The 14,378-nt window shown below is 33.9% G+C and overlaps 1 protein-coding gene across 9 annotated transcripts in view; it reads left to right on the top strand.

The window, feature by feature from the left end:
- The window catches only part of Sntg1 (syntrophin gamma 1), an 800,188-nt gene that overhangs the window by 558,610 nt on the left and 227,200 nt on the right, over nucleotides 1-14,378 (top strand). For all 9 annotated transcript variants that reach the window (XM_078017191.1, XM_078017195.1, XM_040294069.2 and 6 more), the window contains 2 exons: nucleotides 3,187-3,269; nucleotides 8,532-8,662. In XM_078017191.1, the coding sequence (XP_077873317.1) occupies nucleotides 3,187-3,269; nucleotides 8,532-8,662 (214 nt within the window). The remainder of the gene's footprint in view (nucleotides 1-3,186; nucleotides 3,270-8,531; nucleotides 8,663-14,378) is intronic.

The following is a 14,378-nucleotide window of genomic DNA, read 5'->3' as shown; positions in this document are numbered from 1 at the left end:
CATGATTTATGTAGTCATATATGTAATATGAGGGTGATAATGTTCCTTTTATTCCAACATCCTTCCCCTCCCCTCATTCCCCTCTGCCCAATCCAAAGTTTCTCCATTCTTCCCTAGCATGTCCCTCCATCTCCGCTCCATTATGGATCAACATCTGCATATCAGAGAACACATTTGTCCTTTGGTTTTGGGTATTAGCTTATTTTGCTTAGCCTGATATTCTCCAGCTCCGTCCATTTACCTACAAATGCCATAATTTTCTTCTTATTTAAACCTGTATAATATTCCATTGTTTATATGTACCATATTTCCTTTATCCATTTATCTGTTGAAAGACATCTAGGTTGGTTCCATAGTTAGCTATTGTGAATTGAGCTGCTATAAACACTGATGTGGCTACATCACTGTAGTATACTGATTTTTTAAATTTTTTTTTTTATTTTTAGTCCTTTGGATATAAACTGAGGAGTGGGATAGCTAGGTCAAATGGTGGCCCCATCCCAAGTTTTCTAAGGAATCTCCATACTGCTTCCCAGAGTGGATGTACCAATTTACAGTCCCACCAGTAATGTTTGAGTGCACCTTTTCCCCCACATCCTCACCAACACTTATCCTTGCTTGTATCCTTGATAGTTCCCATTATAACTGGAATGAGATTAAATCTTAAAGTAGTTTTCTTTTGCATTTCTCTAATTGCTAGAGACGTTGAACACTTTTTCTTATGTTTCTTGATCAATTTTTTTTCTTCTTCTGTGAAGTGTCTGTTCAGTTCCTTAGTCCATTTATTGATTGAATTGTTTGTTCTTTTGCTGTAAAGTTTTTTGAGTTCTTTATATAACCCTGGAGCTTAGTGTCCTGTCTGATGTGCATGTGGTAAAGATTTTCTCCCATTCTGTAGGCTCTCTCTTCACATTACTGATTGTTTCCTTTGCTGAGAAGAAACTTTTCAGCTTAAATCCATCCCATTTATTGATTCTTGATTTTATTTTCATACTTTAGGAGACATGTTAAGGAAATCAGATCCTAAGCTGACATGATGAACATTAGGGCTTACTTTTTCATCTATTAGTTTCTTTGCTCTTTTTTCCTGAAATGAAATGCATATCCTCTATTACTTTTCTCAAAATTGATAAATATATGTTTAACTGAGGAATAATCTACCTTCAACAAAATTCAACAATCGTAAATGCACATTTTGTTCAGTTCTGAAAGAGAAAACACCTTCTTAATGCACATTCCTTTCAATCAGAACATAACCTCAGTAACTCTTTCCAATAAGCAACAGCCACAGGAACAAACATTGACATGATTTCCCATCACTATTTTGCCTTTTCTAGAACAATTTGGAATGAAATTATACTGTGTAGTTTTATATTTTTTATGTCAGGATTCTTTTATTATGAATAATTTCTTTTAGATTCACCAAAGCTATACATTTCAGTAGTTTGTTCATTCATATTGCTATGTAATATTTCATTGGATGAATGCATTTAGGTTTATTAATGTAATCTTATGTTGAAAATACCACATCTATTTCCAGTATCTTGCTATTAATAATAAAACTAGTATAAATGATCTATATAAGTCTTTGGACAACTGCACAATTTTATTGTACTACAATAAAAATCTAGTGAAGTAATTATTAAGTGACAAGATGAATGAATAATCATCTTATTAATAAATTGCGACACATATTTCCAAAGTGAGCATATCTCCATTGTACTAAATAACACATAAGACTTCCCTCTTATGCATTTTAAATGTACAATACAGTACTGTTATTATATGCACACTGTTATGCAGCAAATCTCCAGAAATTTCTTAGGTTTTAAAACTGAAACTCTGTATACCTTAAACAGCGGCCTCTCATTCCCCCACCTCAACCCCTGACAGACAGGCATATAGTTTTTATTTTTTGTAGTATCTTTATCTGACTTTGGCATCAGAATAATGCTTGTCTTGAGATTGGAAAAATTCTCTCCTCTTCATTTTTTTTTATTGTTAATTCTTCCTTAAATATTTGGTAGAGTTCTCTAGTGAAACCATCTGGTCCTGAGCCAATCTTTTTAAAGATGTTTTAAGTTCATGATCCAATCTCCTTACTGGTTTTGTCTATTCAGATTTTTCAAAATTTCTTCATTATTTAGTATGAATGGGTTACATATTTTTCTTTTTTTTCTTTTCTTTTCCTCCTTTTCTTCCCTTTCCTTTTGGCACTGGGGTTGAACCTGAGCACTTTACTAATGAGCTGTATAGCAAGACCTTTTTATTTTATTTTTTAAATTTGAGACAGGGTCTTGTTCACAGTTGCTGAGGGTCTTGCTTAGTTGCTGAGGCTGACCTCCAACTCATGATCTTCCTGCATCATTCTGCACAGGCTAAAGGTGTGCAGCATCACTTTTAGCTGTGTTACATGTTTCTACAAATTTTCTAAAGAATTAAAGATAGTATTTGTGACACACACACATAACAACACTATAACAATTGTGTTGAGATCACAATTGCTAATTCTTTATTCTTATTCAGGGAATATTTTCAATGTAATAGTAAAGAGACAATTTTTTAGTAAGAAATAAAAAAGGAGAATAGAATATTTTATATTTTGAACAAATGGGTTATGATAGGAATGTCACCTACCTATCTGTGACATTTGAATATAAGTATGGTATTTCAAATAATGATTAGAAATGATTGACATTAATAGATCATATTTTAAGTATTAGCAACCACAAAAATCATAATATTTTAGAAAAAAACAAATAATCAGAAGTCAAGAAATAAGTTTTGTAATCTGACCTGTATTAAAATCAGATTATTAAATTATGGTATATTGAAAACAAATAGAAGTCTTTAAGATAAACATTACTAATATTTAAAAAAATAGATATCACTGAGTTTCTCATGAGGATCATTACAATTTCACAAAATTAGACAGACTCAATGAAGGATAAAATTTTCTAGTAGGTTGAAACATGACACAAAATGAAACTTTGTAGAGAAACAAAATTTTGCAGTGCCCCAATACCTTACTTGCAAAACTCTTGGGTATAAGGAAAATGTAATTTTATTTTAGAACCTGATTTTTTTGTCATTACTGAGAATTAAAGAAAGTTTAATGTGGAATGTGGCCATCTAGAATGGTGTGGCATCCTAACTGGTGGGATATTACAATTTTGTCTCTTGCAGGTGCTCCAAGTGACCAGAGCAGTGGTACCTCTTCTCCTCTTTGTGACAGTGGCTTGCATCTCAACTATCATCCGAACAATACAGTAAGATGTCCTAGGCATAGTTAAGACTAATGAGGAAGTAACACACACTCACACACATACCAAGAAGCATATGTGTACATAAAACACACACTCCCACAGACAAAGATACCCACACCCATATATATACATACATACACACATATGCTTACACATTTTTCATAGACAAATAACTATTAAATCTGATTTATTTTATAAATATTAAATTTTAAAATTCTTTGTTCCTTCATCACTTATGTAATATAATAAGTCAGGAAGAAAAAAATAAGTAGGCCAGTGATCTTATTTTACTTTATTTATTTATTTATTTATTTTTGAGATTTCTCTCCTCTCGGGATTGTCTATATATTAAGTACTTTGTTATGAAAGCTTTTAACTTGGACAGATCACAAATAACATGATGCAATCATTATGGAACATATTATGTAAGTCCATACTATACATTATTTGACATGATTTTTATCATTTTCTCTTATAATTATTTAGCCAAAAGTAATTCTTTAGTGTTCAATTTCTTAGAAATCTCTCTGTATAAACAGGAAATTACAGCAGTCATAAAATCCAACCTATACATTATATTAAAATGTACATAAAATGAACATAATTGTTTCACAGACTTTAATACATTTTTAATGTTTATTTCCACTTGTATATTTTAGTGAGTAGATTTTTTTATTTCATAAGTATTTTTGAAATTTCTTACATTTCAACTTTCAAAATACATTTCAAAGATAAAACAATTCTCTCTGGTAATATGTAGATCTAACAAATATACCCTGGGTTCACATTTAGGAAGAGAAGCAAGTTGACTTTAAGTAATATTTTATTTCTCTGTTCCATGTATTAAAATATACAAAGCCTCTAGCTTCTCCTTCTGACTTGCATGATTCATCCTCAATTTGCTGAATTGTGACATTTTATTTCATGTTTTTGTTTTTGCATGTTCATGTCCAAATGGTCTTAATTGTGCCCTACTGCACCATAATTATTCCTTAGCTGAATGTCTAAAGTCACCAAGTTTTCTGTTTCTCTTTTTTCTCTTTTCCCCTTATAGAGAGGCTTTGGCAAGACCAATGTTTATTGTTACAAATTTAAAGATATCTTATAACACCAACCACATATGGTTATATTATCTGATGTTTTTCATTCTATAGATAATATTTAAAGCACCAATAACCTGAGAACAGAAAGATCTGAATGATTTTAAACTTTAGTGCCCTAATGTGAAAACTACATTTTTTTGTGTGTGTTCCCATCAGATACTTTTTTCAATTCAATGGATTAATTCTCCAACCAAGGTTTTTTATTTGTTTGCTTTTTCTGTTTTTTTATGTTTCTAGAGTTGAACCCAGGGCTTCATGCATTCTAGACAAGGGCTTGACCACTGAGCTATACTCCCAGGCCTGATTTCTTTAATCCTTTAGCTTTCAAGATTTCTTTGCCCACTCTCTTTGTTTTCCTCCATGAGATTCCTTTAACACTCTCAGTGACCCTGCACTTCCTCCTACATGCTGGTGCACCTGCCCCTAGCTGAGGTGTGAGCTGCCTCTTCCCACAGCTGACTCCTCTCATGAGGAGCCCTGTGCTCGGGAGTCAGTGGGCCCTGGGGGTGGGAAGACAAAGGCAGGTCCCTCCAGAGCCTCAGCAGATGGGGTGGTGCCCCTCCTTCAGGGAGCTTCATCTTTGGCCAGGGTGTTGCCACTTCATCCTTGGTTCCTTCAGTGCTCATAGGTTTCTTTTGAAAAATTTCCCTCTATGTGTTGTTCTCACAAGGATCTCCATCTCCATCTCATCTCTCTTCCTAAGACCCGCCCCCCAAAAAATCATAATAATATTTGTGATTTACTTCAAAATAGGAGAAAGCTGCTTGGTAATGTGGATCTAATGCTTGTCTGATGTCCTTGGACTCCTCTAGAATAATGAGGAACAGAGAAGTCAGAACAAAAGGTCTAAGAGAAGGAATTATTCTGGTTTGTTTTCAACTCATTTTATTGTTGTACAGAGAAACAACTATGGAATAATGTCATCATTTAGAAAGCTATAATTATAGGGAGAAAATTACTCAGTAGTTCTATAGATGGATATTACAAACAAATCCAGTTGTATAAGATTCAAAATACCAGTTGCCACATTTTTTTTTTCAAATTGGAGCTATTTCTTCTCATTTGCAAGAAGCATATTTTATTCTCATTTTTAGCATTACAATTGAAATGTCCTTTGACAATGCTAAGGAAACTTTATTATAAAGGTGCTTATGATGTTTTAGAAGATCAAGATGCATGTACCTTTAGATTAGATAACATTCAAAATAAAGAAGATAATCTCAATGTGTAAGATTTTTAAAACTTGCTGAGAATCATGGAAACACTTCTCTTGGTATTTAGGGAAGCCATTAATAATGACTCCTGACCCAAAAAGTTTAAAAATCACAGCTACAGACAAATTCATGAAATAACTTTAAAATAAGCATCTAAAGAACAGTAGTGTTCTAATATATATTAGTGTTCTAATAGGAGGCAAGGGCTATAGAGATTTTGAACACCTGACTTAGCTGAATTTAAGAAGTTTAGAGACTACAAACCAAATGTATGCTCTGCTGTTCACATGGAAAATATTCAACTTAGCAAGCCTAAGAGAAAGTGACTTCTATATATCTTTAATATATAAAATATCAAATCAAGATTCTAAAGGAATACCAAAGAACACATATATTTTCATATATGCCAATTTGTGACACCTATCAATATTTTTTGTAAAACGTTATGTTCACCTTTCCATGACTATTATCATCTTCAATGTTTTATATTCACCTTTCCATGATTATTATCATCTTTAATGTTCCATTGCCCTTATTTTTATGCTCTTTAATATTTTCTATCTTGTTCATTCATGAGTTTATTCATTTTTAAATAAGCTGCCTAAAATATGTAATAAAAATATAAAGTAATGAACTGAAAAAAAATCTGAATTATTCTTTCCGTTTTTCCCCCTCTGATAATGAATATAAATGCTGTGCTGAGATTTCTCTTTGAAATTAGAGAGGTTTGGGTCTGAGTGAATCCTGGAGTTGGTCACTGAGTGGCAGGCTGCCATGGTGAATTGACAGCTGTAGAACTTCTCAGGCATATGCATGTGTACAGGGTCCTGGGAGTGGGTTTCAGCTGTGGGATGATGTAGGCTGTGATGTAGGACTCTTTACATGCTGACCACCTATAACAACCAAAATAATAAAGATACTCCACATCCCATGCTGACCACCCATGACATCTTCCATGAAGAACTGACCTCCCAAATGGACTGGCATTTGTTATATATGATGTGAGACCAGTAGAAAGACTGATTTAAAACCCTGGGACGCTCTGGCCTAGCCACAGAAACCAGTCTGTTTGCTCAAGTCTGGCACACAGCAATTGTTTCCCCATGTAGTCTCTCAAAGAAGAGTGGCAAGTAATAACTCGTTGCTTCTAAAATAAACAGGCTTTGTTTTTTCCTCTGCAAGATGAGCCTTGTAATATTTTTATCTTGCAAAGATGTTCCAAAGTGTTTAAGAAGATAAAAAAAATGAATTATAGAGAAAGATAATAAGCAACAGTAGTCGTACTATTACTAGAAGTAGTAATGATTTCTCCTGGAAACCTCATGTTTAGAAATAGGTCTGCCCATTATTCAAGGTTATTTCTTTTGAAAACACATTACTTTCCAGTATTTACTTACTGCAACTAAATGACTCTTCTAATCAGCCTGTTGTTATCCGTAAATGTAAAAATTCTGTTAGCCTTTTAGAGGTACTGAAATTAGCATTGAAGCTTGGTGATCTGTTTTGGTCTAAGCACTTCTTCATTCATTACTGACTATAATCTTACCAGTTATTACTTTTAATATCCCTACTTTGTAAATAGGCACAATAAGACACAGAGACTTGAAATAACTTGACCTTAGGTTAATAGACTGGGCAGTTGGAAAATTGGGATTAAAACCTGGGTGGTCTGGTTCTCATTGGGAAACTGAGCCACCATCCTGTTGAATTGTCCCCAACTGACCCCATGGCACATGTTGACCATCTGCAACATCCCTCATGAAGAACTGAACATACATCTTGTGCTGACTAATTAGGACATAATATGAAACATTGCTTTTTTGTCTTCACCATTACCAGATAATCATTATAAGCAATTTTGTTTTAAGCAAAGGACATGCATCTCAGAGGCTGAGTAGTTCAATTAGTCCCCAACAGGGGTCCCCTACCCTCACTGGCTGAACTTAGCTAGTTCAACTTTTTGAGTATTTTAAGCATCTCCAATGATAGTATATCCTGAACATAATATTATTCTTTTCAAATCCATTTAAGGAAATTAATTCCTGAAGGTAATGCTCAAACATATTTATACAACTTCAAATCTAGATTAAAATAAAATCTTCTAACACCATCATTCAAAAATTAGTGAATAGATGTGACAATTCAGCAGTTCTCTGGTCAAATGAAACCACAACACACTTACACTCTGTGTCAACTGCTGTTGCAAAACAATTTTAACAATGAATCTGGAATAAAACGATGTGGAAATGCTCAAATTTCTTGACGTCTCCTCAATAAATGAGGGAGGAAAAAAGACACCCATCCAGACTTACATTACATGTAATTTCAAACCAGCAATAATTGCCTCAATATGACATCAAAACAATACAAGAAAATGTCAGGTTTTATAAACACGAAGCTAAAACAATGAGCCAAAACTTCCCTGAGCAATGTTTTGAAATCTGTTTTATAGAAAGGCTCATTCATTCAAAAATATTTGCAAGTAAATGATAAATTATATGCACTTATAATGATACTTGCCTCGCACTTAGCAGGTACTCAGAAAATATTGTCTAATTGAAAGAATAACGGCTCCTTTTTATTTTTGTTGTATCCTGCTGCTTTGCCCCATCTCTCCCACTCCTCAGTGGATTCAGTTCTGCCACACATTCTTTCCTCCCTTCCACATCTGCACCCCCATGTATTTTCACTAGCATTTTTTTTTCATCTGAATGAATTCTTCCATACCTTCACGCAGAATTCCATTAACAGAGAGGTTGACAAATACAATTTTAATGTAAATCAGTTTGGGTTAGTTCTCAGGAAGAAAAAAGTCTTTAAAAATATTTAACATGAAGGAAAAAACAACAACAACGGTGACCCACAAATGAAACGAGTTTCTGGCACAGAAACCCAAAGCAAGGAAGCAAACATGAATCTGAATGTTTGAACATTTGTTTTCTTTTCAGGACACTCTATCATGTTCCTCATGGCCAACATCTCCAGGCTTGAGATGGGAGAAGCGATGGTGTGACCTCAGACTGATCCCTCTGCTTCACTCCCGCTTGTCCCAATATGTTCCTGGCACAGATTTGACTCGGTGAGTTCACGTGGGCTCTGTATCTTGTTGATTGAAAAGAAGAGACCTGTAATCCAGCTTAACATACTATGCCCTCTCATGCCAATGTTTAGCATGTTCCTAAAGGGCCACTTCAGGATAGATGGAGGCAGTAAGGAAACCTAGGGGACTGGCCCATCTGGTCACTCCTCTAGCCCAAGGTTGCCAGGCAAGCAGCTATATGGTTCACCTAGCATGGTCCTCTCTACTGCTTGTGGCTGTCCAAGATCCTGTAAGTGCATTAGGGAGCATCTCCCTAGAGTGGCCAGTGTTGGAAATCCACTGCAGTGTGGATATTCTTGTCTTCCTTTTATTTATTTAATGATATGACTACTTTTTGTTACACCTTTGACCCATGGAATATTTTAAGTGTACTGCAAATTTTTTGAATGAATTTGGTATTTTCTAATTATCACTTTTGTTATTGCTTTCAAGTATAATTTCATGCTGAATGATTTCAATCCTTTCATATTTATTGAGGCTTGATTTTACCCAGCTGATGGAGAATTGGGAAGACATTTCCATATGCCTTTAGAAAGGATGAATATTGTCATTTTTAATACAATGTCACACATATTTCTAGTAGGTCATATGGGGTTTTGAGTGGTTCTGAGCTTTGGTATTATTAATGATATTTTTGGTTTTTTATGGTGTAAAGTATTTAGAGGGATGTGTTACAAGTCTCCCATTTCCATGATAGTATTTTTCTCCTTTTAGAGTGTGTCAGCATTCACTGTATATATTTAACTTTATGTTAGTATATACAAGAAGATTTAGAATTATTCCTGATGTGTAACTTTGCCTTTATGATACATCCTATGTCTCTGAAAATATCCTTGCCTTCAAGTATATTTTATTTCCATTAGGATAAATACTAACCAGATTATGTATTGTTCTATACATTTTATAAACTCTTTTTTCAACTTTTCTTAGTTCTTTAAAGCTATCTCTTCAGATTTGTATATATTTGGATTTTCCCTTTTTCCTTTTTATTTTTAATCCAAAATAACAATCTTAGTCTTTTAATTAGATTACTTAGTTTAGTAGCTTGTAATATGATTACTGGTCTATCTAGGACTGCATCTACCCTCCTAATATTTTTGCTGAACAAAACACTAGCTTTTTGTGATTGAATGTTTTATTTTGATATAATTGTGAATTTACAAGCAGTTATGAGAAATACTACGTAGAGACTTTATATACTTTAGCTATTTTTTCCAAATGGTAATATCTTGCAAAAGCATAGTGCAACATCATGGCTAGGATTTGGCATTGATAAAATCTACAGATCATTCAGATTTTATGTGTGTGTGTGTGTGTGTGTGTGTGTGTGTGCTCAGTTCTACAAAACTTCATCCCATATGCATACTCCTGTATTTACTAACAGTCAGCTACAAAATTTCTCTGTTTCCATGAGAATCCACCTCTAGCCCTCTGACCTCACTGGCACCTGCCTTCCTATCCCAGGGTGTCTCTAATTGTGAGAACTTGTTCTGTTCCTTATCTCTCTTTTGTAATTTAAAAAACACTATGTAGCTTTGTTGGGTGGTATTTTTTTCTCAGCAAAATTTCCTTGAAATTCTTCCAAGTGTTTGCATTTTTTAATTGTTCATTCCTTTTGTTTTTCATAGTGGTATTTTATGATGTAGACATACCACATTTTAAAAATTGATAATTTGGAGGATATCAGGTTTGGGGTGTTCCAAATAAAGATACTGTGAATATCTGTATAGGCATTCTTGTGTGGATAAACATTTTCATTTCTTAGGGTAAACACTCAAGAGTACAATTACTGGGTTGGATTACAAAGCATGTTTAGTCTTTTAAGAATCAATTATTTTTCTAGGGTGATTGTAAAATTTTACATTCCCACCAGAAAGGTATAAGTGATCCAGCTTTCCACATGTCTCTCATCATTTGGTATTGTCAGCATCTTTATTTTACCTCTCTGATATATGTGTTGTAATATGTCCTTGTGACCCTGATTTTCATATTCCTAATCTTTTTATCCACATACTTGTCTTCAGTTCATCCCCTTTGTTGAATGTCTGTTTAGTATGTCTTTTGGATATACTAATGGATAGTTTGTTCCTTAGTCAGTGAAAATCCATTATATAGTCAAGGATAAAGTCCTTTATCTCAACATATTGTTGTTTTAATTTAGCCTAAATATTAAACCATACATGTATGACTTATTAGTTTAATATAATTTTTGTCTCAGAAAATTCTAGAAATTTAAAACACTTTGTCTTATTCATCTGTTTCTTGCCTTTGAGAATGTTTCATTGATACATATGTTTTAGATGTTTCAAGATATATTATTCTTGCACATACTTATTTATTCAAATATATCCTTCTAGTAATCTTTCTGCTTTTATTCATTCCTTTATTTTGGTTCTATTTACCTTCTGCCTTAAGAATTATCTTAATATTTTCACTAATGCTTTTTTTATTGTTTGTATTTTTCTTTAGCTTTAACTTTTTTTAAAAAAAAAACTGTCCAGTTACATTATGTAAAGAAACTTAGCTAAATTAATTTCAAGGAAAAAAGGAATTATTTGGATGAGTCCAGATGACTGTTTACATTTTTATTTTTGTGATGTTTCAACACATCAACAGCTTTTAGCAACTGAAATAATGGCACTTAATAAATATTACAGTCATTAGAAGTTACAGACATAGCACTATTCAGAATGGCTTTCAAAGCAATTCAGATTCAAGAGCTAATTTATTATTCACTTATGTACTCGATAAAGATTGATTTAATGTCTATAAGTGGGAGGAATTGTGTTTGGTCCTTTCCTTGAAGGTACATAAAAACTAATGGCAAAGGATTCCGTGTGTGGGTGTTGGGGTGGGAAAGATAAATAAACAGCCCATGTTGGAAAATACAACAAATTATTTACCCTCCAAATCTAAAGTATTATTTTTTGTTGATTTTTGCCAAAGGCCATAATTTCAAACTTTGATCATGTAATACCTCTCATCATTAATTGCATCCAAGTTATGCTACTTTCATGATATTGTGTCAATTAGAATTGATACATCTCAGTTTATAAGTGATGAAAGGTTTATGTTTATTTCATATCAGTGGTCTTGATTCATAAATATCTATCTGCTTTAAAAGTTGAAGCAGGTCATAATATTGCATAATATTGTAATAACAAAGGTATTAAAATAGAATGTAAATCTTATGGGGATGTTGGTAGTTTTTACTCTCTTTGAATTTGATTTTCCTTAGTGAAAAATGAGTTTATAAAAACGTGTGTGTGTGTGTGTGTGTGTGTGTGTGTGTGTGTGTGGACATTTTAATTTGGAAGAAATAATATTTGTTTCTTTATTTAGCATACTTCATTGCTCAAAAGGACTCACTGTAGGGACAAGTGCACGGAGTACTATGTATCTGGCATATGTTAAGGGTGTGTGAGTGGCAGGCCACTCCCCTTGTGCTAGGCGTGAGTGTCAGGCTGTTTACCCCATATGCAGAGCCCTGGGCGTGAGGCCATGTGTTGCAGTACTTGTACTTGCTCCATGGCCCACTCCTCCATCGGTTGCTGCAAGGACAGTTAGCAGAAATTGCATTGGTGGCTGCCAATAATCTGCTTAGCTACTGCCTGAGTATATATACATGGTAACTGCACAATAAAATCAGACCTGCTTCCCGCTTGGTCTCCAGGGGTCTTGATTAGCTACTCTGCAGCCACACTCTCCTCTACCCTGTTTGGTGGACCTCCTCGCTGGACGAGAGAGAGCCCATGCAACTCACTACACATTTACTGAATGAATTTTAATTGACAAAGAATTTCATTTGTTATTTGGCAGAAGTACCACCTACTGTTTGTGTCTTCAACATTATGAAAAACAATAGTCTTGAAATGAAGACCAATGCTTTGTACTCTTACCTTTAGAAAATTCCAAGTGACAACAGAATTTCTAGTTCCTTCGATGAACATACACCTTGATCATCCTGAGGAGAGGGTATGTGAAGTGGTGCTATACTGGGGACTCAAGGACGAAATTTAGTATCTGAACAGTTGGCAATGGTGGTGCCTACCATGAGAAAATGCCTTTCCATAAGCCAATAACTGAGTCTACACAAATGGATGCCAGATACAAGGCAGGTTCATAATAAATACTCAAATCATGGTTTATTTTATGGATGAACTTTTGGGGGCTGTATATTTTAAGGGCTCTAAAGAGGATGCAGAATCAGTGAGTACATAAAGCAGAAAAGTAGTACAAAAAAAAGCAGGGACTATCTATGATACTATCTAATATAATAGAAGGTATTATAAATGAAACTTGAAATAGCAAAAAGTGGTCGGAAAACCAAAATTTGAGGGTGTTCAAGTTGCTTCTGAAAAATTATGTAGTATTTTCATATAATCTACTTGCATTCTCCCTTATACATTATATAATCTCTTGAATGCTTATAAAACCTAATGCGATGTAAATGCTCTGTAGATAGTTGTCATACCACATTATTCAGGGACTATTGACAAGAAAAAGATGTCTGTATCTGTTCATTGCATAAACCAATGTTCCCCCAGTACTTACCATCCATGTTTGGTTGAATTCATGGAGGTAAACCCACAGATGTGGAAGGCTGACTGAATGAGTATCTGTCTCTGGAAAAGGTCATACTTTAGACAACTCTAGACCAACTTAGCTCAGTTCTTTCAAACTGGGGTAATTATTTTGCCAATTTTTTCCTATTTGTTTTATTTCCTAAGTTTGTAAGATACTTATTCAAGGGTACATACTTATCATCTGCATTTAATATGTTTTATAGCCAGAGAAGGATAGTGTATTAAGGAATTTGAGTATCCATAGAAAACTGAAAACAAAACAAAAAAACAATTAAAAAAGAATTACTTTTGAAGTAGTATATTCCAGAAAGTTTTATGCTCAAATAAAAGAATTCTGATTGATAAAGTATTAGAACACATATTTCTAAAACTGATAATTTATATAAGTAAATAGGATAGAGATGCACTATGCAGTGTTTCAACTGACTGAATATTAGATATTCAAAATTCAGAAAGAAAGACTTTTCTCAAAATGAGTTAGAGGTAGGCATGACTCACAAATTGAATCAGGATAGACACCATGAAAGAATTATTATGGCAAATAAGGTCATACAGCAAAAAAAAAAAATGAGTAAAATGACTTTAGGGTAGGCACAAGAAATTACTACATGTAATACTGACCTGTGTCCAGATAGAAAGATAAAAGTAGATAAGAAGAATTAAGGACCCAGGATTCCCAGGTACCAATTATATTGGGACATATTTTTATACAATTTATTAAATTTTCCAAGGCATATTGGCACATTAGGAGAAAAAATGTAATTAAATTAGTGTTACTCAGAGCTGAAAATCATTCAGGTAGGGAAAAATGGAAGATCAAAATGATAGGAATTGCTGGAGTGGACAAGAAACCCCATATAATTTGTGTGGATGAACAGGAAACCCTGTCTCAGGAAGAATACAGACATATTCTGAATAGATGTGTGGACAACAGAAATTAGAAAGGGTAAAGAATAGATTAAGTGGGTGGTGATGGAAAGGAAGAGGTTGCAATCAAGGAGCAGAAGTTTCAGAATGCAAGCCTGATAGTGGAGCTGCTTGGAGTGACATCAGAACACAAGTCACCCAAAGGGCATTGCTAAAATAAAGAGCAGATGGGATTTTGTGCA

The sequence above is a fragment of the Ictidomys tridecemlineatus genome, chromosome 7 (assembly GCF_052094955.1).
Source record: "Ictidomys tridecemlineatus isolate mIctTri1 chromosome 7, mIctTri1.hap1, whole genome shotgun sequence".
NCBI lineage: Eukaryota > Metazoa > Chordata > Mammalia > Rodentia > Sciuridae > Ictidomys > Ictidomys tridecemlineatus.
Note: the sequence above shows the minus strand (reverse complement) of the source record. Positions and strands in the feature narration are given on the sequence as shown.